General features: G+C 39.6%; 8 protein-coding genes across 9 annotated transcripts; 4 read left to right on the forward strand and 4 right to left on the reverse strand.

Moving 5' to 3' along the window:
- Nucleotides 1–156: 156 nt before the first annotated feature.
- Nucleotides 157–2,121, forward strand: LOC108094566 (peptidoglycan-recognition protein LE). The gene is made up of 5 exons (XM_017195178.2): nucleotides 157–624; nucleotides 694–984; nucleotides 1,052–1,165; nucleotides 1,509–1,573; nucleotides 1,639–2,121. Exons 1-5 carry the CDS (start codon nucleotides 414–416, stop codon nucleotides 1,996–1,998), a joined length of 1,041 nt encoding a protein of 346 aa, XP_017050667.1. The 5' UTR covers nucleotides 157–413; the 3' UTR covers nucleotides 1,999–2,121.
- A 150-nt stretch (nucleotides 2,122–2,271) lies between these two features.
- LOC108094687 (abscission/NoCut checkpoint regulator) lies at nucleotides 2,272–3,905 on the reverse strand. Its single transcript, XM_043207501.1, has 4 exons — nucleotides 3,565–3,905; nucleotides 3,246–3,493; nucleotides 2,705–3,190; nucleotides 2,272–2,620 (listed from the first exon to the last, which is right to left on the reverse strand). Exons 1-4 carry the CDS (start codon nucleotides 3,610–3,612, stop codon nucleotides 2,320–2,322), a joined length of 1,083 nt encoding a protein of 360 aa, XP_043063436.1. The 5' UTR covers nucleotides 3,613–3,905; the 3' UTR covers nucleotides 2,272–2,319.
- A 179-nt stretch (nucleotides 3,906–4,084) lies between these two features.
- Nucleotides 4,085–6,521, forward strand: LOC108094688 (E3 ubiquitin-protein ligase RNF185-like). The gene is made up of 4 exons (XM_017195411.2): nucleotides 4,085–4,234; nucleotides 5,129–5,726; nucleotides 5,804–5,970; nucleotides 6,030–6,521. Exons 2-4 carry the CDS (start codon nucleotides 5,164–5,166, stop codon nucleotides 6,128–6,130), a joined length of 831 nt encoding a protein of 276 aa, XP_017050900.1. The 5' UTR covers nucleotides 4,085–4,234; nucleotides 5,129–5,163; the 3' UTR covers nucleotides 6,131–6,521.
- Nucleotides 6,522–6,619: 98 nt separating this feature from the next.
- LOC108094686 (rhophilin-2-A) lies at nucleotides 6,620–11,036 on the reverse strand. 2 transcript variants are annotated; one of them, XM_017195409.1, is made up of 12 exons: nucleotides 10,959–11,036; nucleotides 9,732–9,902; nucleotides 9,453–9,569; nucleotides 9,267–9,394; nucleotides 8,990–9,143; nucleotides 8,468–8,926; nucleotides 8,252–8,408; nucleotides 7,940–8,193; nucleotides 7,724–7,853; nucleotides 7,332–7,654; nucleotides 7,115–7,267; nucleotides 6,620–6,942 (listed from the first exon to the last, which is right to left on the reverse strand). In XM_017195409.1, the coding sequence occupies exons 2-12, from the start codon at nucleotides 9,825–9,827 to the stop codon at nucleotides 6,739–6,741; spliced, it is 2,175 nt and encodes a 724-aa protein (XP_017050898.1). In that variant the 5' UTR covers nucleotides 9,828–9,902; nucleotides 10,959–11,036; the 3' UTR covers nucleotides 6,620–6,738. The 2 variants fall into 2 exon arrangements, with proteins under 2 accessions (XP_017050898.1, XP_017050897.1); XM_017195408.2 differs by having other exon boundaries at nucleotides 10,750–11,013.
- Nucleotides 11,037–11,622: 586 nt separating this feature from the next.
- On the reverse strand, nucleotides 11,623–13,585 carry LOC108094713 (39S ribosomal protein S30, mitochondrial). Its single transcript, XM_017195451.2, has 2 exons — nucleotides 13,034–13,585; nucleotides 11,623–12,885 (listed from the first exon to the last, which is right to left on the reverse strand). Exons 1-2 carry the CDS (start codon nucleotides 13,465–13,467, stop codon nucleotides 11,667–11,669), a joined length of 1,653 nt encoding a protein of 550 aa, XP_017050940.1. The 5' UTR covers nucleotides 13,468–13,585; the 3' UTR covers nucleotides 11,623–11,666.
- Nucleotides 13,586–13,851: 266 nt separating this feature from the next.
- On the forward strand, nucleotides 13,852–15,027 carry LOC108094727 (platelet-activating factor acetylhydrolase IB subunit beta homolog). The gene is made up of 2 exons (XM_017195473.2): nucleotides 13,852–14,495; nucleotides 14,554–15,027. The coding sequence occupies exons 1-2, from the start codon at nucleotides 13,947–13,949 to the stop codon at nucleotides 14,833–14,835; spliced, it is 831 nt and encodes a 276-aa protein (XP_017050962.1). The 5' UTR covers nucleotides 13,852–13,946; the 3' UTR covers nucleotides 14,836–15,027.
- Nucleotides 15,028–18,417: 3,390 nt separating this feature from the next.
- Nucleotides 18,418–21,696, forward strand: LOC108094709 (EF-hand domain-containing family member C2). Its single transcript, XM_017195446.2, is given in 5 exon segments — nucleotides 18,418–18,564; nucleotides 18,634–19,181; nucleotides 19,240–19,513; nucleotides 20,063–21,486; nucleotides 21,488–21,696. Coding segments are annotated over 5 exon segments (2,379 nt in total). The 5' UTR covers nucleotides 18,418–18,513; the 3' UTR covers nucleotides 21,570–21,696.
- Nucleotides 21,697–21,893: 197 nt separating this feature from the next.
- Nucleotides 21,894–23,316, reverse strand: LOC108094710. Its single transcript, XM_017195447.1, has 2 exons — nucleotides 23,291–23,316; nucleotides 21,894–22,966 (listed from the first exon to the last, which is right to left on the reverse strand). The coding sequence occupies exons 1-2, from the start codon at nucleotides 23,298–23,300 to the stop codon at nucleotides 22,218–22,220; spliced, it is 759 nt and encodes a 252-aa protein (XP_017050936.1). The 5' UTR covers nucleotides 23,301–23,316; the 3' UTR covers nucleotides 21,894–22,217.
- Between the last annotated feature and the right edge of the window lie 201 nt (nucleotides 23,317–23,517).

Consider the following 23,517-nt stretch of genomic DNA (forward strand, 5'->3'; position numbering starts at 1 on the left):
ACAGAAAATAAACTAAATTTTAAGTTTTTTTTTGTTACTTCTGTTATAATGGCAATAAAAGCAAATTACTATTTTTTTCGTAATATTTTCGAAATAAAAGTAACCGAATTCTTTTAGTATTGAATATTCGATAACTTCCCGAAACATCGATACATCAGATAGTGCGATCGATATTTTGACTTATGACTAGATTTATTATAAATATACAATAAAAAGCCCCAAGCCAAGGGCCAAGCAAAACATTTCACCACCGAAAATAATGGTGAAAAATCTGTGGATCGTCCTTATCTTATCGAGCGAGGTGGACACGCGACGACAACTAATCGGAGCAGAGCAGTATTGCTAACTCACAATATTGATAAACAAAGTGGAGGCCAGAACTTACTAACAAGGAAGAACTTCAAAATAGGGCCATGTCCGAATCGGGAATCAAGAAGCTGAGTCAGGAAAGGACTCGTGAGTGGTTGGATAGTCAGGCGGCATCTGCCGAGGATGAGGAACTGGAGTCCATAGCCGAATCCTCTGTTGTCGACAGTCTGGATTACGATTACACTGAGTACGAGGATGACGGTGATCAAAATACCAGCGAGGAAATCAGTACCATGACCTTAGGAACACAAATTGGTAATTTTAATTTATACAACTTCATTTTAATAGCTTTTTTTATATCAACAACCATCGAATCCATTACAGCCACCAAAAAACAAAACATAATAAGCGATACAATACGCGACCTCATGAATTCAATCAACAGCATTCAGACTTTGGGCAATGTTAATATCAGCAATTCAACAAACGTGCATATTGGCAATGTAACCAATATCAATGGAAATATACAAATCATAGCTGAAGGTCTTAGCCAAAATCGGCGAGATCGCCGAAATGCTTCGCCAAAAGCTCGAAATTCCAACACGCATTTCGATTATGATTATCAGGATGAATCGGAGGAAAGAGTACAATCAGATGTGTTCATTCGACGGCAGAGTAAGTAGTGATTTAGTCGAAGGATAACGTTCACATACTGACGATAAGATACCAATTTGATTTACAGAATTCAAAATACCCAAAGAGCTGTGCTCCATAATTCCAAGACACTCGTGGCTGGCGCAAAAACCCATGGAAGATCCACAGCCTTTGCAGCTGCCGGTGAAATATGTTGTCATTTGTAAGTAGTAAAAGTTAGTAGTCATTAGAAAAAACCAACAACAAAATTAATTATATGGCAATTTGGGTTTCGTATCTTAATCATAATAATGGTGGCACTTAGCTTTGGGCAACCAAATCTAATGTGTATTGCCTCTTCGAAGAAGTTTATAAAGTTGTATTTTCTGGCATATTCCTAGCATTCCCAGTTAATGTTTTCGATTGATAAAAGCTCTTTTTAAGAGATTGATAAAGGAATTTCTTAATGTCTTATAATTTTGATAAGGCCTTATAACTATTTTTGTAACTTTTAGACTAAAGTTATTAATTTCACCAATTTTCTTATCATTTGCTTTTTCAAATAGTACACACTGCCACCGAGAGCTCTGAGAAACGAGCGATCAACGTAAGACTTATCCGTGATATGCAAGTGAGTGTGTCGTAATATATTAAATATTACATAAGGCTTAATTTGTGTCACTATCTTTTTTTTAGTGCTTCCACATAGAGTCGCGTGGTTGGAATGACATTGCATATAACTTTTTAATCGGCTGTGACGGTAATATTTATGAAGGACGCGGATGGGAAGCCGTGGGTGCCCATACACTAGGATATAATAGATTATCGCTCGGGATTGGTTTTATAGGCTGCTTTATGAAAGAGCTTCCTACGACAGACGCACTAAACATGTGTCGCAATCTTTTGGCCCGCGGCGTGGAGGATGGGCACATAGCTTCCGACTATCGCCTTGTTTGCCACTGCCAATGCAACTCGACTGAAAGTCCTGGCAGGCGATTATACGAGGAGATTCAAACGTGGCCCCACTTCTACAATATCGAGGAGGAGGAACAATAAAAGCAAGAGCAAGACAATGCACAAATTACTTGATTTCAATGCACCTGAGTTACGCTTACATCACCATTAAAAGTTATACACCCTTTGAAAGGGTATAAAAATAAACAGTGCTTCGTTAAGCAATTAGTTGTTGATTGTTTGGAATGATAGTGCGTTAAAAAGTTTGTCGGATTTAATAGAGCAGGCTTTGCTTCACAAGTTTTACGTCTTGTCCTAAAACCAGTTCCACCTGATTTTAAAAAGAGACAACAATATGCGTGGCATAGAAAGGAGTAAGATAGCAGTACAAACAATGGCTGTATTTTTTGGAAAAGATTATAATCAAACAAAAACTTTAAAAGCCAGATAAACAATAACAAGTGAGTTAGAAATGATTTTCCTTAAGCTTTGGAGGTGCACTAAATTTTTCCTTGGCGTGAGCTCGGTATTCCTCATCATCATCGTGGCATTCCTTAAAGCATTGAGCACAAAATAGTTCACCTTCACATCCTTGACAACGGATAACAGCATCTTCGTTACAAATATTACACCAAGGTAATTCTTCGGTATTCGGATTGGGCTCAATATTAATTTGATTAATATCATTATCGGAAGTTGATGGCAACTGTGATTCGGCCACGTACTGTTTAATATAAGAAGACGAATTAGAAATTTAAGTAAAACTTTGACTGACTGAGATTAAGCATTGCGTATCGGGTACACCTACTTTTTCATTATATTCTGTAAAACAGTCTCCTCGTCTTCCTCCTCGTTGTCCATTGTAGTGCTGATCTGTGATCTCGATGGACCTGCATCTGAATCAATTGGATTATCACGTAATGCTCGTAAACGTCTCTCTATATCGGATATTCCCTCATCCCTCTGCTTATCAACTTGTTGATCCAGGTGGGTTTCCTCCACAAACTGTGCGAGCAAGTCCCTCATTTTTTCCTGATCATTTCTTTGGTCAGTGGACAAAAGTAAGTCCTTTCTATCGTAGTTAGCTTTATGGGGCAATCCTGTCAGATTGGAGAGTCTAGCGCGAATCTCATCATCTGTAGCATCCACTTTTTTATACTCCTGCATTCGTTTTGTCAATGCACTGTCCAAATTTTCGTCAATATCTTCATGGTTCTTGGAATGTGTTGTCGAGCTGGTCGTTTCGCTAATTGGAACCAAAGCCTCTGGCAATTCATCAATAGGCAGGTTTTCGCTGTGATACGTTTAATTATATTTAAAAACTGCGTTTTATAATGGATCTTACTTACTCAAAGAGTCCGTCGGCTCCCTCTAAAGTCGATTTTGAGGGTGGTGGCAGGTTGTATTTGGTGACTAAGACTCCTGGCAATGCATCGCAATCTACGACTTTATCCGCATCGGCACTTGCCTGTAATTTGGACAGCTTGTCGAAGCATATAAGACACACATTAAGGACCTTTCCCGCATGACGAGGAACTGGCATCGGCCTTTTCAGACACTTGGAGCAAAATGAGTAGCCGCAGTTCGGGCATCCATACTGATTGGGGATTAAATTTCATATGTAGTTATCTTTTATTTTTATAGTCTATTTAGCCATGAGTCACTTACTTCTTTGCAGAATAATCCGTACTTACGACTGCAGCCGAAGCAGCTCATAATCACCAGAAACAGAAGTGGCAAGTCAACATATAAACAAAAGAAACTACAAATTTTTGTAAATAAGCTAATTTCAGATAGAGATGATAGCGTGAATGCATTTCCACCAACACAAATCACGACACGATTTGAGTTTGCATCTGGTACACACAGCTGTTATTGGTTCTGAACCGACTCTTGAGTCGAGCTTTAAATATTTTAACCTAATAACAAGTTTGAATGAGAAAATATATGACGACGAAATTAAAGTGGTTACTTTTTTTTGGTGTTATGTATGTTTTTGGTTTGAATTTACGATGTTAAAAAGTTGAAAACAATTCCAATAAGAACTCATTTCAATAACAACAAAGAAAAGGTTTTTAGTTTTTCATAAATTCCTATTGAAAATTTGTTAATTTGTTATCGAACGCGGATTGCGACATAGTAGGAACGGTGCTTCTTATAAAAAGATACTTTAACGATAGGGTAAAGGTCTATCGGCCACGGTCAGCTATCGTCATCGCAATTGTTTTGAGGTGTTAAGAAGTTAATTGATAAATTGACATTTTTACCACAATATAATTTTAATTTCTAATCAGCCAGCTTGAAAAAAACTTTGTTTTTATACACCCCACACAGCACGGCAAGTAAAAGATGGAACAAGAAAAGTCAAAGTCAAAACGAGGGCAAACAAGTCTGGTTTCACAAAATAATACGTTTACAACGTAATTTCGATATTTCATAGTTTCCTACGTGCAAAAGTTAATTTCCTTTAATTGTATTAAGCCATTGTTTTGCACTTTAGAGTATATGTTGACTTTCCGTGTTTGCATATATATACGACGGTTTTGTGAGTGACCAAAATAAGGAGTAAATACCCACAAAAATTTGTAGAACTGCTGATATATATCATGTGACCTTTATACCAGTAACTTGTAGTGCAAAATGTTTATGTTTTGATTGTTTAGAGATATGTAACAGGTAAAGGAAAGGTTTTTTTGAGACCTCACAAAGAACCATATGTATGTGTATATAAGTAAATACGTAGGTGCAAGTTAATATGTGCTATACACTGTCGCTTGTCAGATCCAGCGAAAATAAATTTCTCATGTGATCATTATCCTTAACTACTGAAAGGATTGATAAGGTGGGTAATTAGCCAGCCCTTCAGGTAATGGTAATGGGTACAAGGCGCTGCACCCCCTTGCTCTAAATAGAAAAAAGCCCAGTGCTACGAGACCCATAACACCCCCACCCCCCTAAAACTACGCTTAAAATATTTAATTTAATTAAGTCATATACCCACGTCGAAGCGCATAGTTTAACAAAGATTCTGGATTGGTATAACATTTGCACAATTGAGATAACTAAGATAACATACGTGGGTATTTACTTGTGTATCAGTTTTATCTCGGTAGGTAAGCTACCAAATCGCAAAAGAATCTTGGCTAAAGTTAATTTACTTTTTCCTTTTAAAAAACATTATAAATCTAGTTAGGTCTGACATAACCATCTAAAATATCAAATCCAAATCCAGAAAAAACACTGAAATACCACAATACTGGGCACACGATGGAAGATCCCAAATTGGCCAAGTCACCGGAGCTGCCCACCACATCATCAGGGGCATCATCGTCGAGCACATCGTCAACGGAGAACGTAGGATACGACAAAATTGCCTGGACTCGGGACATTACGGAGCCTTTGTCAGAGGAATCATCGACAAGTCAACTGCGTCCGCTGGGAACATCGATGTCATCTGATTCTGCAGAAGAAGCAGCGACTACATCCAACACATCGTATTCGTTTACGGGCGATTTCCTTTCCGGCGGCAATATTGCCGATCTGAAGTCGGGCACTACGTTTACGGGAACTGAGAACGGATCCAAATCCAATGAGAAGGATAAGGAAAAGGAGCAGAACGATGAGTCGCTCTACGAGTGCAATATTTGTCTGGACACAGCGAAGAATGCCGTGGTGAGCATGTGTGGACACTTGTTTTGCTGGCCCTGTCTGCACCAGTGGCTTTTGACCCGACCCAATCGCAAACTCTGCCCCGTGTGCAAAGCTGCTGTCGACAAAGATAAAGTCATTCCGCTCTACGGAAGAAATAGCACGCACCAGGAAGATCCTCGGTGAGTTGTCATTTGTTTTCAAATAACTTTATTAAATTCTGTTCCATGCAATCATTAATCTTTTTGGTAAATTACAGAAATAAAGTTCCACCACGCCCCGCTGGCCATCGTACAGAACCAGACCCTGCTCCCGGTTTTCCAGGGTTCGGATTCGGAGACGGTTTTCACATTTCATTTGGTATTGGAGCTTTTCCCTTTGGATTTATAACATCATCCCTAAATTTTGGCGAACCTCGTCCTGCTGGTAAATAATTCCAACCTAAATGAATTACAATTTAGTTAAATCACTATCAATTTGTTTAGCTGCCAATCGTGGCACAACGCAATACGAGGATGAGCAAACCCTTTCGAAGCTCTTTTTGTATCTGGCCTTTTTGTGCATCTGCTGGCTGCTCTTTGCATAGCAACCTGCAAATTGTTGAAGACATCACAGCGCGTTAACAGAAAGTATATAAAATTGAGTATGGAAAGCGTCCGAAGTAATCGTATAGCAGTATCCTCCAATTAAAAAACAATATTCTTAAACATGTTGGGTAAAAAGTCGTCGGTGGGGTTAATTGAAATAAATTGATTACTTTTTGGTTAAAATTGTAATTTGAGAATTTGTAAAAAATAATTGGATTCACATGTGTATTTCCAAATTGTTTTATTTTGCGAGAACCTACGACTCTCAACAAAAGTAGAAGACTTCAAATCATTTCTTCGGCATGTTCTCGGATCGCATTGATTTAATAAAAAAGTAGTTGTCAAAAATTGTAAAAATATTAATATAATAAACTCTATAAAAAAAGTAAAGTTCCGTACTTTCGTGTTTTGTTATTGTTTGCCATATAACATAATATTTATATTACTGTCCCCCGTTTATCATAACTTAAGTAAAACGCCGTGGCCAGTTAAAGTTTTTAAAAAATAATTAAGTTTATTGCTTAACATTAGCTTCACAACATTATTTTTAACGTGAAATGGCCATTGCCTCAATAGCAAAAAAACATAAAATAAAACTGGTAGCTACTTAAAATATTTTAGCTAAGCTCGGAGTTCGGCGAAAGGGATTCCACGAACTAGATGAAACGCTGCCAGCGGGACGGGAATTGGACGATGTCTTCAGGTGAAGTTTGGGCTTTGCCGCAATACTTGTGGGGCTGGGAAATCCAGATGAAATACCCGATGAACTGGCCGCTGATAAAGTTGACAATGAACCTTTCGACGACAATGGCTGTGGGTAAACAAAAATATAGGTATGATTCATGAAGCAGTACTTTTTATATTCGATTGTTGTCAGTAATGAGATAAAGCTTAAACAAGTTCCATATTCGCTTGCAATCACCGGATGTTGAACACTTTTGTTGTCTAATTGCCTGATATCATTTTATCTTTCTAGGACATACCTTCAAATAATTGCGATCCATGGGCGTTATGACTCTCAATTCGAGTGTTGAGCCGCAAGACTGAATAAGCTGAACAACTTGCTGATGGGAGTACCACTTGACATCCATGCCTGCTATTTCGACTATGAAGTCTCCTTCCTTGATGCCGCCCAGCTAAAAACATCATTCCCTTGTATTAAATCTGCAGCAGTTGGAGGAAAATTCCTCAATTACTTACATCAGCCAGTGAATTAATCTCAACGTGCGCAATAATGACTGGAGCATCGCCGCGCACATGGAAGCCAAAGTTCTCGAACTCTTCTTTATAAAGGTTGTATCCCCCGTCGGGCTCCTCGTCGTCGTTGTCCAAAGGACATTTGTTATTGTTGGAGGGTACGCTGTGATAAAGGGAGGATCCCTTTTGCAAGCGGACACATCGAGGCGCAGTCCAATGACGTCGCGCGGAAAATATTGCAATCGGTCCGAGGCGCTTAAAGGGATCCTTTACTTTGTGCGATGTGAAATCGGGTCCCGTCAAGGATAACGTGAATTTCGAGGAAGCTAAAGGAAGAAAGTTAAAATTAATGAATTTATATTGATTAAGTGTTTATTATATATTATGCGGCTTACCTTCAACGACTCGCTCCAATAGATCACCCTCTTCAATATTATTGGCCGATGCCTGCAATCTGAATTTGTCGTATTCCTCCTGCGATTTGGAGTGCAACTCCTTCATGACTTCCGTGAGCGATGTCTTATTCTAAAACAAGTTCCAGCATTAAAAAGTTGAATTGTGATTCTGGTGCTCTCTGTGCTTCAAAATGAGTATGATATTTGTATAACAACCTTTAGATATCGGCACATACGCTGCAGACGTTGGGCCTCCTCGTTGCTGGCCAAAGCTTCCTTTAAATGAGCCAGCTTGTTTGCAATGGAAGTGGCGGTTTCTTCGCTGGTTCCGTAACTATCGGTGATCCTCTCCACCTCCTGGGAATTGCCAATAAACGATTCCGTAGATAATTTAGCTGGGCTCTTTTTTGTGGAAACCTTAAGCTCATCCGTGGCATCTATGCTGCGTGCCTTGTAGAAATGGGCAAAAGCTAAGGAGGATTATGAGAATTTAATGTACCATCTATCTGTGATAAATATTTGAAATACCTTTATAGAGTTCCGCTTTGACTGGCACCAAGCCAGCCCAACATTCCGGCAAATAGGTGTGTGTATCGTTTGCCTGGATATTTTTGTGCATTTCATTGTACTCGTGCGATATTTGAGCAGCTTCTCCTGCCAAATCGCCAAACGACTGAGAATCGAACTAGATATATATATATAAATTTAGTATACATTTTTAAGGAGAAAACAATATAAACTTACACTACTACAATCGGAGGGACCTATCGCCTCAATTTGTAGCTGCAATTTCTCAAATAGGCATTCTCGAGCCTGCGAAAGCATGAGCGATACGAGGACATCCAGGACCTGCGGTTTCAGATCCATCGAAGGGGCATTCGTGAACGTATCGTAGATGTGGCGAAATACACCCGCAGCACGCAGGAAACTATCCACGGCCAGGTCGAGACCTCTTTCGGTGGTGCGATCGTGTCGAGCCCCAATTTGGGTATATATTCCACCGAGATTGAACAGAGTGCACGCCTTCTCGAAGGCGATTGTCCGCTGGCACGAGGGAACTCCCGTCAGGGAATCGTACCACTCAAAGTACACGCCCAAATTACGATCCGGTGGAAAGAACCGGCGCTCCACGTAATACAATGTGTTGTAGTAGCGAAACAGTAATGCCACTCCAAGGGCATCACGTGATGGGGTTTTGGAGGCCTGTAAAAAAATGATTTTCAATGAATTGTAATTGTAATTTGAGGCGGCATATTAAGGACCCACTTGTCTCGTATCTGTCATATCCGCTATAGCGTCTATATACATTGACGGCTCTTCGCTGTAGTGTTCCAATATAAAGTCCGAAAACGGTTCCATAAAATTGATTTCCTTGGTTTCCTTGAGACCCAATGGTATCATAGGCATTATTCCATTATGACTGTTAAAATGAAATCATAACAAGGGGGTTATTAAATTAGCATAAGTTTTAAAAAAAAACAAATATTTTTAAATTCCTGGTTTTTAATTTATATTCTAAAAGAATTGGTAAAGAAAATCTAACCTTTCGCTTTGATAGATTTCCACCGAAGAATTCAATTCAGCCAACTGCTCCTTTAACAATTGCAAATTTGAATTGACGAAGCTGAGTTCTAAGGCAACTGTGTCCCGCAGTTTACGATTTGATGTGGCCTGAATTGGTATATATAATTAGCATAGCTCAAAATATATAAATGGAAAAGATATATACTTTGTAGAGGTTCTCAGCACCAGCTCGAAGGCGGAGTTCCTTGTTTATCTCTTTGTTTAATTTGCAGCGCCTGTTTTGAAGTTTGCTTCGACATGTGGCAGCTCTTGGATCTGAACCCTATAATATATAAATTCAATGCATATGAGAAAATAGCCTATAGCATACTGAAATATAAAAAAAGTTTAAAGCCTTAGAGGCTTTAGAAACAAATAAAACAAACGATTTGGATTCTGAGAAAGAAACGATATTTAATTTATTAAATTTGTAAAAAATTCTTACCCGCACAAAGCTAAAAGATAATTCCCTTAGCTTCTCGTCCTCGTCGTTATCCTCGTTCTGCGAAAGATCTGTGTTTTTTCCTTCCATTGTATTCATTTTAAGAGGTCCAAGATGAAGCTTTTCAAGAGCCAAATGTACTCCTTATTTATTTCCGCAAAGCGGTGGTTTGCACTATTAAAAGACATTAATTATATTTAATTTTGTGTATGAAATTTGCAGAACTAAATCCAAAAAATCATTAGGTAACAGAAATCTATTCCTATCAGCAAAAAACAGTTATATAGGAACAATTAAATTCTCAGACATTTAACAAAATAAACCCGCTATTTCCAAAGCTCTAGGCTAAATCCATAATTAACTATTACAGAAATATCTTCTAGCTGTAAACACCAAAAATCAAGTCCATAGTTTTCGATAATTGCTTTAGCTATTCTGTATATTATATTTATCCGATTTAACGATAAGCATGGTGATAACTATGAAGAAGTTGAATTCAGAAATAATAATATCTTATCTGTAGATTCTGAACTTTAAATGGTCTAACCGAAACAATTATAGGTTTGTTTATCTATTTAAAAATGCATACGACTTTTATTCAAATCGAACAGTCTTCTGTAACTCAGAGGTTTAACTTTCGGTTGGACTTTGGTTAAAAGAGATTTCTGGGACACTCCCAAATAGGCCAATCCAAATATTTGGCCTAAACCAGCAACAAAAGCAGTTAATTTCCATTTCATTTCTTTGTTTATTGTTGTATTTTTGCATCTTTTTTGTCTATAAACGTTTGTCAGCATGTCGGTCATCATCATTTCTATGTGGATTTCACGTATTCACAACTTCATAAAGTGTATAGCATAAACAGTCAATGGGGGAGGGGATATTTATCTATAAGTTTCACTATTTTGTTCTAGCATTCCAGAGAGTCTATGACATATTTCTGATAATCCGTTGCGTTCCACATCATCAATGGCATTCTTTTAGAGTACTGTTATGGCATAATTATTATATACATATTTACATTATGTAGTATGATTTTGTTGTGTTTTCACGAAAACTCGAAAAAAGCACTTGTTGCATACAAGTTTGCCGTGTAGTTATATCCGTTAATAAATGTACAATTTTAAACACTCGTTTAACAGCATTTAAACTTAATATCGGATATGTTGGCTGGTCTTCACTACACTTTCCACTATTACCAAAAAAAAAAATGCAACAGGTTACTGTTACCTTTGGACAACCGAAACGTCAGGTACGAGTTTCCGAACCACCGTAAAGTATCAAACTGGTTATTTACTCAAGCCTAACTATTCGGAACCAGTGTGGCCACCACGCAGCCGTTATAATATACCAGTGGGCTCCCAGATATCTGTTTTTTTTTAAATATATTTTTTTATAATTTAACAAAAAAAAATTTAATGGTGTTCTGAATACAAATAGTTGATCGTTAATAAAATGATATCGTGATAATTCAGTTAATATAAATATTTTTTTGCCTAATAAAATTACAAGTTTCCTGTGTAGAAAATGTGGATTTTCAAGTGTGACTGCATTTTAACGAGTTTATCTAACCATTACCATTACTGCTCTCACAGTTAGATACATTTAAAGAAAATGGAATTTTACAAGGAAATGTTTCACTAAAACACAATGATAAGATAGCATTGACCATTGGAGCGCGATAAAAAATATTATTTAAAATTTGTGTCCGTTATAGAATAGTTTTTCGTGATTTTGTTTTTACATATACATTTACATTTCACATTTACAAAAAATGTAAATTATAAGTTTACATTATTGTTGGAATAAATGTAAACCAAATGTGAACCAAACCCACAACCGTTCAATTAATATAACCCAAACGAAAACCCGAAAAATTTAAAACGCAGACTTATTTAACAAGTTTAACTACAGGATCGTATAGTTTTATTAATTTACTTAAGGATAGTACGTTCTTTTGTATCTGTTTTCTCGATTCTTATACACACCCGGTCGGATTGCCTTTGGCACATATTCCTTGTCGTGTTTATCGAGCGTTCGTCGCCAGGGATTGATATCCAGCTCAAAGAATCGTCTTTTCGCCTCCATAGCGCGAGTGTTATTATCAATCTTGTATAGCTTCTCCCACAGGTAGATTTCAGGTAACTCCAAGTGTCGCGGCCGGTTCGATGCCAAATATTTAAAGGTTTTACTAATAAAGTCACGTTGTTCGGCGTTCTCATAGGCGGAGATGTCGGACGCTACGTACGGTTGTTGCTCCGCTATACTCCGTTGAATTGACGGAACATTAACGTAGAATTTAAGCAGCTGGCGCAGTGCAGCATCGTTAAAGTCAACGCACTTGCCATTCGCCGAAATCTCTGCGTAAAGCGGAAGAGGCTTAGTACCGCGACAGAAGTTTACCCGTGGATTTTCTTCCTGGTGTTTGCCGTGCAACAGCAGTGTATTCAATTGATACTCGTAAAAGCTCCATTCCCTACCATTTGTGATCACAGTTTGAGTGTTCATGGGATAGGTGAGTTCGTTGTAGGTGTTGAAGCCATTGTAGTTCGCCTGGGCCAAAAGCCAAGCGTATGATGATTTTATCGCCAGAGAATGAAGAGCCTCCTGTTGATCGCGGTCTCCAAACGACGCCGGTCGAAGTTGAAGGTGAGCCCGGGACTGGAACGAGATCAATCCAAAGTTGTGCTCGTTTCCCTTTGGCCAATAGCCAGGCACATTGGTAGCATGCTGATGCTTGGTGGTATAGCCGAGGGTTCGAGGATCGTGCTTGAAGATTGGCAACTGTTTGCTCAACTCAATGCTTTCGCTTTCTGCTGGCGTTTTCCATGGCGTTAATTGCTTTCGATGGCGCAGGGAAAGATAAGGTGATCCCGTGTATTGAACCAACCGATCCACACTGTCGTTTGCCTGGTCCTTTTGCCATTCTCGACCCTTCTTTGATTTTTGGACGTTCTTGGGAGGATCTACGCCGCCAACCGCCCAAAAGGCTTCGTGGCGTGAATTGTAGTCAACCTCAACTTCATTCAGGTGCTTGTTTTCCTCGCTGAGGACCTGCAGCAGAGCTCTGTTTAGCTGCTCGACAATGATCTGCGTCAGGATCCGCTCACTCTCAACAGCACTGGGTTTGCCAGAGTTGGGCAGCTTCTCCAGATGCCTACGCGTGGTAAACAAAAGAAATCTTGTTATATCAGAGTGCTGAATTTACGCCAAAGGCCTATTTACAAAAGCTGAGTTCTCATCTGGGTAAAAACGAAAATCGGCTGAGAAAACAGTTCGTGTAAAACAACCTTTACCTTCCTTACCTGTAGTAATCGTGTGCAAACTCGAGGGCTTCGATGACATCTTCACGGGCCGCCTTAAAAAGTGGATCTTCCTCAGTTTTATCACCCTGCTCGACCTTCTCCGATGAAGCTGGCAGATCCTCCAGAATGGTTCGCGTATAGTGTTGCGTGAGCGGCAGTGCATTGTAGGGAATTTTCGAGTCGTTGAAATCAACCACTTTGAAGCCGTAATAGCGGGGCATATTTATCTTGATAAGTTTTTCCTCAACCGTTGGCACTTGTCGGATTTCTTCGTGCCAATCAGCAGCATCTCTTTGCTTTCGAGCCCTAAAGGACGGGTCCTGAATCTCCGGATAAGCCGGCTCGTTGTCCGCGGGACTCAATTGCAGCGACTGTCCGGCCAAACAGCGCTTGTACGTCGCTCGCAACTGGTTTACACGCTTCAGTTTCAACATTTTGCCAGCTGCAACGCAAGTTGCCACTTACGTTTTCGGATAAATAAAATTTATTTGGGAATAAAACCAAACGAGGTTATGTCATTACATTCGAGGGCAGTGTGGCCGTCTATAAGCTGAATTGATATTTTTAAATATTAAACGTCAAGATAGCAAAACGGTGCAGTAATAAACATATTGGGTGCTAATTTTAAACACTTCAATATTTTTCATTAAAATTGTTGAAAATTACTAGTTGCGAAATTTATTTGGGTTAAAGTTCTTATTAGGATAAATAACATATGATTTTCAATCAATTCAATTAATGTGTCTCTGTCCATCGGTCCAAGTCCAAAGTTTATTTTGTTGGTATATTTTTCCCGAGAAAGTGTATTTGAACGGGCACACTAATCAAGGCTTTGCAGTAATATGCGCAAGTCAAGCCCCCAAATTCGCCAAAAGAACCAGTTATAGGAGTAAACAACAAAGCGGCGCCGTTTATGCAAACGATTATTTATTGTACTCCTTACCCACGATCGCATCGTTGTCCCTTTAAACTGCATACGATATCATATCCACCGGGACAAAGCAGAAGCCCCATTCATCCGCATGCTGAAACTTCATTGCCAGCTGAATCTAAACACTCCACCAAAATGAATCCGTGTGTGATTCCCACTCCATTGCCCGACTTAGATGGCGACAAGCGCTGGAACAGCATACACCGCCGGTTTATCTCCGACTGCCGTGAAAAGGACCCGGACGTCATTGTCCTGGGCGATTGCATTTTCGAAACGGTACAGGACAGCGAGGCGTGGAATCAATACTTTGCACCGCTGCACTGCCTTAACTTCAGCATACGTGACGACTGCACCGAGCACGTTTTATGGCGCATCGAAAACGGAGCTCTAGACAACGTTAACCCAAAAATAGTGGTTCTACATGTCGGCACCAACAATGTAAAGAACAGTGCAGAGGAAGTGGCCGAAGGAGTTCTCGCAAACGTAACGAAAATACGCCAAAAGCTGCCTAACGCCTACATTCTTCTTCCCGTAAGTACAACCAGAGCATCAGAAATAAATCCTAACCAAGTCTTATTTCTTCTTAAAGTCACTTCTGCCGCGAGGACAGCAACCGAATAAGTTACGCGAAAAAAATGCCAGCATTAACGATTTGGTCAACGCAATGACCAAGGGACTGTATCGCGTACAAACAGTTGCCATAGACAAGGGTTTGGTCCAAAGCGATGGTAGCATCAGTCACCACGATATGTTTGACTATAAAAACCTCACCAATGCTGGAGCGAAAAAAATTCTTGAACCGCTGTATGATTTGCTTTCTCAAATTCTCAACGAAAACGAACCTGAAAACGATCTCCCTCCCTCCGAATAAAGGAACAGCAGCAGCTATCATCATATACCATATACCACAAAACAATTCCCAGAATAATTTAAAACAAATGTATTTTTTGAAATCTCAAAAGCATAAGAGCTGCGAGACTATCTCACAATTAAATATAAGCTTTCTTATCTAATAGTAAACAATCGCATATACCATTGCAAAATAAACCTATTTTACATTATACTTATAAGACTTATGATGATTGGGTTATCTTCAAGCATCCGGCAGTCCCACATCGTTTAATCAATGTAATAAGACAAAAGCGTATTGATATCGTCACGTGATTAGAAGACAATTAGTGAATATGTATATTTTATGTCATAAAAAATTTATATAAAATGCTTCAAGTAAAACAACAGCAAATGCAAAACAAAAAGTTTAGTTCGATCGAAAATAACTTACCAACAGCTCCTTAAGATGCGACATTTCTCAGCTGAGAATGGCGATGGCTAAGCATTGCCTAGAATTATGGCTCGAGGATTACAAGCTAAGACAAAATGCATCATTAGTTTATTTTCCATTTTTGTTGTCGATTTTTGTCATATTTTATGATCTTGGCAAAAAACGGAGTTGCAGAAAAGTGACGAGGTCCCAACACTTCTAATCCCATAACTTTTCTAATTTGTATCCGATTTATAAGTGGCATACCTCTATGAGTTTGTTATTAAAATATATAATGAGATGCATCATTAGTTTATATTATTAAAACTGCCAAGTAGCTCCTTAAGATATAACATTTTCAAATATATAAAAAATTTATTTTTCAGGATTCATCGATCAACGAGGGTAGCTGGAAACCGAAGGGCTTGGCAGCGTCTGACATTTATAACAAAGCTTGGGGCCAGAGTCTTCGAGGAGGAGGTCAGCGATACAATATAATAATATATAAAAATATATGATAATATATGTATATTAATATACAATAATATATAATTATTATTATTATTTATTTAGAAATCTAATTATTGAAGGTAATAAAAACTAACTAATAAATTAGTGATTGTTTTAATGTGAAAGTTGGGCGTGTGGAGGGATTTTTTAGTTTACAGATTTAACTGCAGCAATCCAATCATTAGATTGAAAACAACGAATTTGGAGATTAATTTTGTCAAGTTGGACAGCCAAATTGGCAAATTTTGGAAACCAAACACCAGGCGAACAGAAACTCATAGAAGGTGGAATTTATCAAATTAATTTATATTTTTATTCGAGTTTCAAACCCAGCATTACCAGTGATGCCCATCACAAAATCCCCGTATTTTTCGTAGATCATGCATAGTCAAGTTTCGAACCACGATATTTGATGCCATCCACAGATGAGAATTGTTGCATATCTTAAGGGGCTGCTGATATTGTTGCATATCTTAAGGGGCGAATTTTTTGGATTTCGGATTTTGTTGCCACCTTCTAGGTATTTCTGTTCGCCTGGTATTTCATTTTCAGAAATCTGCCAAAATCCACTTTTAGGTACCAGGCGAACAGAATCCGTTAGTAGGTGGAAATGGACAAAATTTTTGGAAAAGTTGCTCACTGACAGAAGCTCTATGCTACTAATTGCTTACTGACAGAAGATTTCTGCTACTGATTGCTTACTTATGGAAGATCGCTGTTATAAAAAAAAATTCGATATCCACCTGCTAGACGTTTCTGTTCGCCTGGTACCTGGTTTTCAGAATCGACCAATTTGGTTGTCCGAAACATTCCCCACAGCCCAAAAATCAAGAACTTCATTTGTTAGTTTTTATAATCTTTATTTAATAATGCGACTTCTAAATAAATAATAATTCTGTTTCTTATGTTAATAATCTTATTATAGTTTATTGTATCTTATTATAGTATATTGAATCGCCGACCTCTTCCTCGAATAATCTGGCCCGAAACTTTGCCATGTCCTTCAGTGTTTCAGCTGCCCTCGTTGATCGATGAATCCTGAAAGAAAGAAAATATTTAATATATTTAAAAAGGTCAAATTCTATTATTCTTATATTATAATTTGAATTATTATAAATAAATTACTTATGTAAGTATATATCTTATTATTATTTTATGTTATTATTACACATTATACTCCAATCATATACTTCAACAGAAAATCGAAAAACCTGTTTCCCTTGTGTGCCTCCTGCTAAGGGCTAATAAAATTGCTAACAATAATAGTGATAAATTTATTTATCCAACAAAACCGAAATTAAAACGAAATCGTTTGGAATTACGGTACTGTACATACGATTTATTTTCCCCTGAGATAGAGACAATTTTTATTTTAAATATTGTTATTTTTAATGATATTATGCAATTTTTTTCATATTCTAAAATGATTTTTGTGTGTTGTTTGGGAAAGAGACGCCTTACAGCTGAACAAAGTATAGTGTTAGAAACCAGAGAAGCCGTACAATCTTTTTGATTGAAAGCCATTTTATTGCCATCCTTTAGTTAGTTGATAAAAACCAATTTGGAAATGATTAGTTGACAATTTTGGTAGAAAACCCTATATTTGTAGTGGTTTTTTGGTTGTAATAAGGCCAAAAAGTGACTTACAGCGAAACCAAACACTGTTTTGAGCACCTTATGACCACAGTTAACGAGCCCAATCACTTTTTGGACGATTCAAAAAAAATGATTTTTGGCCAATTTTCGCAATTTTCATAATTTTTTCCGTCATTTTTTGCGAAAAATGGCAAAATTTCAACTTTTTTGGGTGTTTATACCATCGGATAGGAAATTTTATTGCGAATTCAACGATGTATGCCATTCCACATTTGGAAGAATATTTCCGGAGATATTGCTAAAAAACTGGAATTTTTTGAGTCATTTTATGTAGTTTTGGGCAAAAAAAAAAAACTTTTTCCATTGGTAATTTGTTTGTTATTTGGGCAAGAAACAACTTACAGCCAAACAAAGTATAGTTCTGGAAACTAGAAAAGCCCAGCAATTCATGCCTCCGAATGCAAAATTAATTGTTATTTAACTGCTCCTTTAGTTAGTTGATAAAAACTAATTTGGAGAAGGTTAGTTGACAATTTTGGTAGAACTTCATTTGTTAGTTTTTATAATCTTTAATAATGCGACTTCTAAATAAATAATAATTCTGTTTCTTATGCTATATTAGAAATACATATATTGATATTATCATAGTGTACATCCGAAATAGGGACATCGAGAGGAACCTGAAGGTCCCCAAGGTCGGAGATGTTCTACAAAATTTGGCAACCAGCTATGTGCAACGCCTTGGAAACCACCCTAACGCATTGGCCAGACAATTAACAGCGCAACCGACGAGAAGACGCCTAAAAAGATGCCACCCAGCCGATTTACCTTCTTAATGTTATTGTATTTCGTTTGAAAGTTAAAATCTAAAATAAACTTATAATTAATTACATTCATAACATAATAATACATAATAATTTCTAAATCACTCACCTGGTCCAAGGCGAATAATTGTCTGCTGCTTCTCGAAGAATCTCCGAACGAGGGTCCAGCTGCTCTCGTTGATCGATGGTAGATGGCTAGCATTTTCAGGAAGTAGAATGGTCGGGTTACTTCTGTTGAGTAGGCCTAGAAGTAAACGTTGTCAAACATAACATTAGAAGTGCTCAGTATTTGATTTTGAGCGAACACGAAGCAACAAAATATTATTGAGAATAACGTTCTGTTTAGATACAAAACACAATGCTGCGAATTCCGGGGATGCCCCTTCTGCCGGGCACGCTGTTCCGCGATGTGAGTAGCCCAAATAATTGCAATTAATGGCATATATGTATATATTCCGGACCGAAATGTGGCAATCAGGTGTCGAAGGGTCACTATCCCAAGCCGCAATCGCTGTTCAACTGCCAGGGACTCAGCATGCTGAGCGATCGGCAGCAGCCGCCTGCCGCGGATTCCGGTGGCGTTACGGTGGACATCAGTTGTCCGCCCGTCGGGGCCTCCTCCATATACCCGCCTCGATCGGGTCCCCGGATGCCGCCCTGGCTGGCGTACGACAAGAAGGTGCTCTGCTTCAGCGCGTACTTCAAGCAGACCCTCCAGGAGGTCTACCACGCCCCCTACTTGGTGCGCAAGGTGAAGATCTACTACTACCTCGAGGACGGCACTCTGGAGATCTACGAGCCGCGCGTGGACAACTCCGGCATTGTCCAGGGCTGTGTGGTCCACCGCCAGCGGGTGCAGAAGGCTCCTCCCTGCGACAACGAGTTCATGTCGCTGATCGACTTGAACGTTGATCAGACGGTTCAGATATTCGATCGCCAGTATCATATCACAAACTGCGATCAGTTTACCAGGGATTTTCTCAACAAGCGTGGAATAACTGTTCCCGACCCAGTGAAATCTCCCTGGTAAGAAAACGTTAATTATTAAATATAATATCAGTGCTAAATAATACCTTTTTCTCAGCGATCCCACGCAGACGATTAGGGAACGCGAAGGAAAGCCGCGGGAAAACAATTCAGGCCCGAAGAACCATCCGTTTGCCCAGTTTCTCAAGTACGATCGTCAAATACTTAAGTTTCAGGCCTATTGGGACGATCGGACTGAATTCGGCGACGTGCGAAAGTTGGAAGTATGTTACTACCTGGCCGATGACACCATTGAAATCAAGGAGCAGCACATTCGCAATTCGGGACGCGATGGGCCAACAGTTTTCCTGAAAAGAGCGAAATTAGCAAGGGTGAGATTTCAGACTATGTTAGGATATATAAGCTACAGTCTAACTGTATTATTTCGTAGAAAAAAAAATATATATATATATTATAATTAGTTTTAAGCATAGGCTACTAATTTACATACACTCAAATAAATAAATAGCAGTTCTTCTTAACCGAGCGAAATTAGCAAGGGTGAGTTTTCATACTATTTTAGGATATATAAGCTATAGTCTGCATATTATAACTGTATTATTTCATAAGTAAATAATTTATATTTATTCAACATAACTGATACGTTTAAGATATTAGTTTTATTACTATTAATGTACACACACTCAAATAAATAAATAACAGTTTTTCTTGAACGAGCGAAATTATTTATATAATTTTAAGATAAATTGATATATAGTATATATTTAGTCTAACTATATTTTTTCAAAGTAAATAGTTTGTGTTTATTTAGCATAGCTGATACGTTTAAGATATTAGTTTCAAGCATTGGCTACTAATTTACACTCAAATAAATAAAGTACTACAAATGCAAATTACACTTTTGAATGTTTGCTTTACAGGAATTCGAGGGCCTGTTGCTGCCAGGTCAGATGACACCCATGACGCTACTGAACGTTCTGGGCACGAACATGCGCAATGTGCGGTACTGCGTGGATCCGCTGAACACGGGCAACAAGGAGATCAACTACTACAGCGAACGCGACCTCCAGATCGGCAGCGTGATCAATGTTTATGGTCGGGCGGTGATCATCACCGAGCTGGATCCGTTTACCCAGCAGTACTACCGCCAGAAGTACGGGATCCAGGACTTCACACCACTGGCGGTGCCCACGCGCACCGACGACTGTGCCGAGCATCGGGGAAACGAGCGGATCCTGCCGCCCTTCAATGGCTGGGGCAGCTACGAGGACTCCGTGGGCAACTGCATCTCCGTGGAGCCGAAGCCGCCGAGGAGCGACTTCAAGAAGTTCATCAAGTACGACCGCTATGTCCTGCGCTTCGGCGCCAAGATGCTCTCCACCATAAAGGCGAACTGCGAGCGCATCTTCGTGATCAGCTTCTACCTGTGCGACGACACCCTGCAGATCCAGGAGATCGCCGTGCGCAACTCCGGCTTCCTGGGCGGCGAGTTCATGAAGCGGACGAGGCTGGAGCTGCCGGGCCAGGAGAGGTTCTCCTGCAAGCAGCCGCAGTACTACATGCCCTGGAACTTCTTCGTCGGGTCAACGATGTCGCTGAAGGACTTCATCTTCCACATCGTGTCGGCGGACGAGTACACGCTGATGTACATGGAGCACCATCCGGAGCAGTTCAGCCAGGCGAACGTGGTGCTGATCATGGAGAAGGTTCGCTGCGCCCTGCAGAATCGCATGGCCGAGTTTGTGGGTTCGTGTGTGCCGGACTGCCAGGATTTGGAGAAGAAGCGCAACGTCTTCGTGTCCTTTGAGAGCTTCAAGGGAGCTTTAATTGGCATCATTGGCAATGCGATCAGCGACCACGAGATCATCACTCTGTGCCGCCACTTCTCGGCGGAGAAGGGCAATCCGAACACCTGCGACCGGGATACTGTTCGGGCAGCAGCCCACCTGGAGCTGAAGCGATCGCTGTGGAACGCCCGCGACGACCTGATGGAGCACTTCCACCACATCAACCCCACCAACCAGCCGTTCCTGCCGGAGTCGAAGGTGCGATCCGCGCTCCGGGGATGTCGCCTGCCCTTCTCCTTGGAGCTCATCGACAACATCCTCTCCATCCTGAACCGCAACGAGTGCGACAATATCGAGGTCTGCGACCTGATGAACTTCATCGACGTCTCCTGCGGCAAGGGATGCAACATGCTGCCCGTGAACCACGCCTTCGAGCTGTGCCCCAAGATCCCCTTCTTGTCCAAGGGCCGATTGGTGAACTTCACCTGTTTCCTGCGCGAGTTGAACCTGCCACTCAATCTGCCAACGGGAAGCGAGAACAAGAACGACACCATTGGGGGAGGGCAGGATCCTCCCGCCGACTGGAAACCCGGAGCCCGAGTTCCAAAAGCGAGACAATGTCCACGAGGGAGAAACTTAGTAGTAGTAGTAGGACTGAACGCTAGTTTATAGAAACCAGAAAATGTATTTGCCTAAGCACACAAATTATGTTCTAAATTGTTGGTTGTAAATCAATTTTTTGAAATTAAAATTGAATAGATTGCAAATTCAGTGCTTTGATTGGAGTGGGAAGATTGTTTTTGGAAAAGGTTCAACAAATTTTTTCAAGTGACATTTTAAGCAAACAAGAAAACATATGCATATATTTTAATTATTCAATTTTACTCCTGAAGCTTAAAAATACAAAAGCATTTTAAATCAACATAAATAAAAGGTAAGTCCATAGTGTCCAAAATATAGTAGATTTTTGAGATTTCAGCATAGGAACTTTAATTCAAACAAAAGCGGACAAATAAATTTTAAATGGCTTTAAATCCATAGTATCCAAAATATAGTAGTTTTTTGAGATTTCAGCATAGGAAATTTAATTTAAACAAAAGCGGACAAATTTATTATTAATGGCCTTAAAGCTCCGGCGAGCCGAAGTGAGATTTATTTTTTAATCAGCCAAAATTATTCAACATTTTTGTAACAAGTTTTGATTGAATTGTAGTGACGAACAACTGAGTTTTTAATATTTAAATGCACTATATTTTTGTAATCCACTCGGTCCTAGCTGCAAATTCATCTAATTCCGCCCGGAAGGGCAATTCAAGACCTGATCTTGATCTCTGCAGGCTCTGCTTTCCCGATCGAACCACTGCTTCTTGGGACACTTGTGGCGCTTGGCCCGGTTTTTCGTGCAAATATAATATCGTCGGCAATGATTTGGGTCCACCAAGTAGACTCCATCGGTTAGATCACGGCAGTCCCTTGTGGATTTAAAAATTGATAGTCCTTGGGGAGGTTCTTCTGTGACAAATATGATCTCCCTTATGATGACTGTCGACGGATCGTTGGGCGACGAGGAGTTCGTTGAATTCGATCCGAGTTGTTGAATCCTTCGCCTTAGCTTGGCAACTGCATCTTTGACTTTGTTGCCCGGCGTTGTCACGCAGATAGTCGTACTACAAGTTGTCACTTCATTAACCTCATCCTTTGCCTTTTCCACATCCCTAGAATTCGATTCTTCATCGTTGCTCGCGGCTGTCTGGTTCGCAGTATTTCCCTTCAGTGAACCTCCGGATCGGTCGCCGTTGAAACACTTGGTCAAGCCAGGCAGATTGCAGGACTGGATTTTCTGATCGAAGTAGAGTCCGTTGGAGCATTCTCGTCGGATGGCCTTGCCCCGCAGGCAGACGTAGAAACTGGAGCAGCTGAGGGGATCCGCAAACGCCAGATCGTTGAACTGATCCGAACAAGTCGTATTCCGTGCCGCCTCAATAAAAGTAACAGCCGAGGATAACACGATCACAAGAGTTAGGAGGTTTACATAGCCTGAAGATATAACAAAAAACAAATTTTAAAAAACTATATGTAAAATACTTTTATGTTTACCACTTTTCCAGTTTAAACTTTTAATAACTTAAAACATTAAATGAGATTTCTGTATTTAAACTCAGGAGCTTCTTACTACAATACAAGTGATTAAGAAATCTTACACAAATTCAGCGAAATGTTCTGGATTTAACTTTAGCGTCTATAATCCAAAAGTGGTAATCCATTTTTTCAGTGGCATATAAACTACGGCTTGCCGAAATGAGTTTTTGTCCTTTATGTTTCGATACAATTTGCTAATATTTAGCACCGATTTATACGTACACTGTATCATATTGTCGAGACGGCTGGAGTCTTTGTTTTAAAAACAAGACAGCTCTCTCGTGGAAATGTTTATATAGTCAGCGAAGAATTCTTATCGAAATCGGCAGACATTTACATGGCGCAGAGCCATGTTTTCTTGAGGAAAACACGACATTAGCAAACAGTTTTTGCGCGTGCTCGGAACTATAGTGTTTTCCACAGGGAAAGCCATTAGGAAATGAACAGGG

The sequence above is a fragment of the Drosophila ficusphila genome, unplaced genomic scaffold, assembly GCF_018152265.1.
Source record: "Drosophila ficusphila isolate 14025-0441.05 unplaced genomic scaffold, ASM1815226v1 contig_198, whole genome shotgun sequence".
Lineage (NCBI taxonomy): Eukaryota > Metazoa > Arthropoda > Insecta > Diptera > Drosophilidae > Drosophila > Drosophila ficusphila.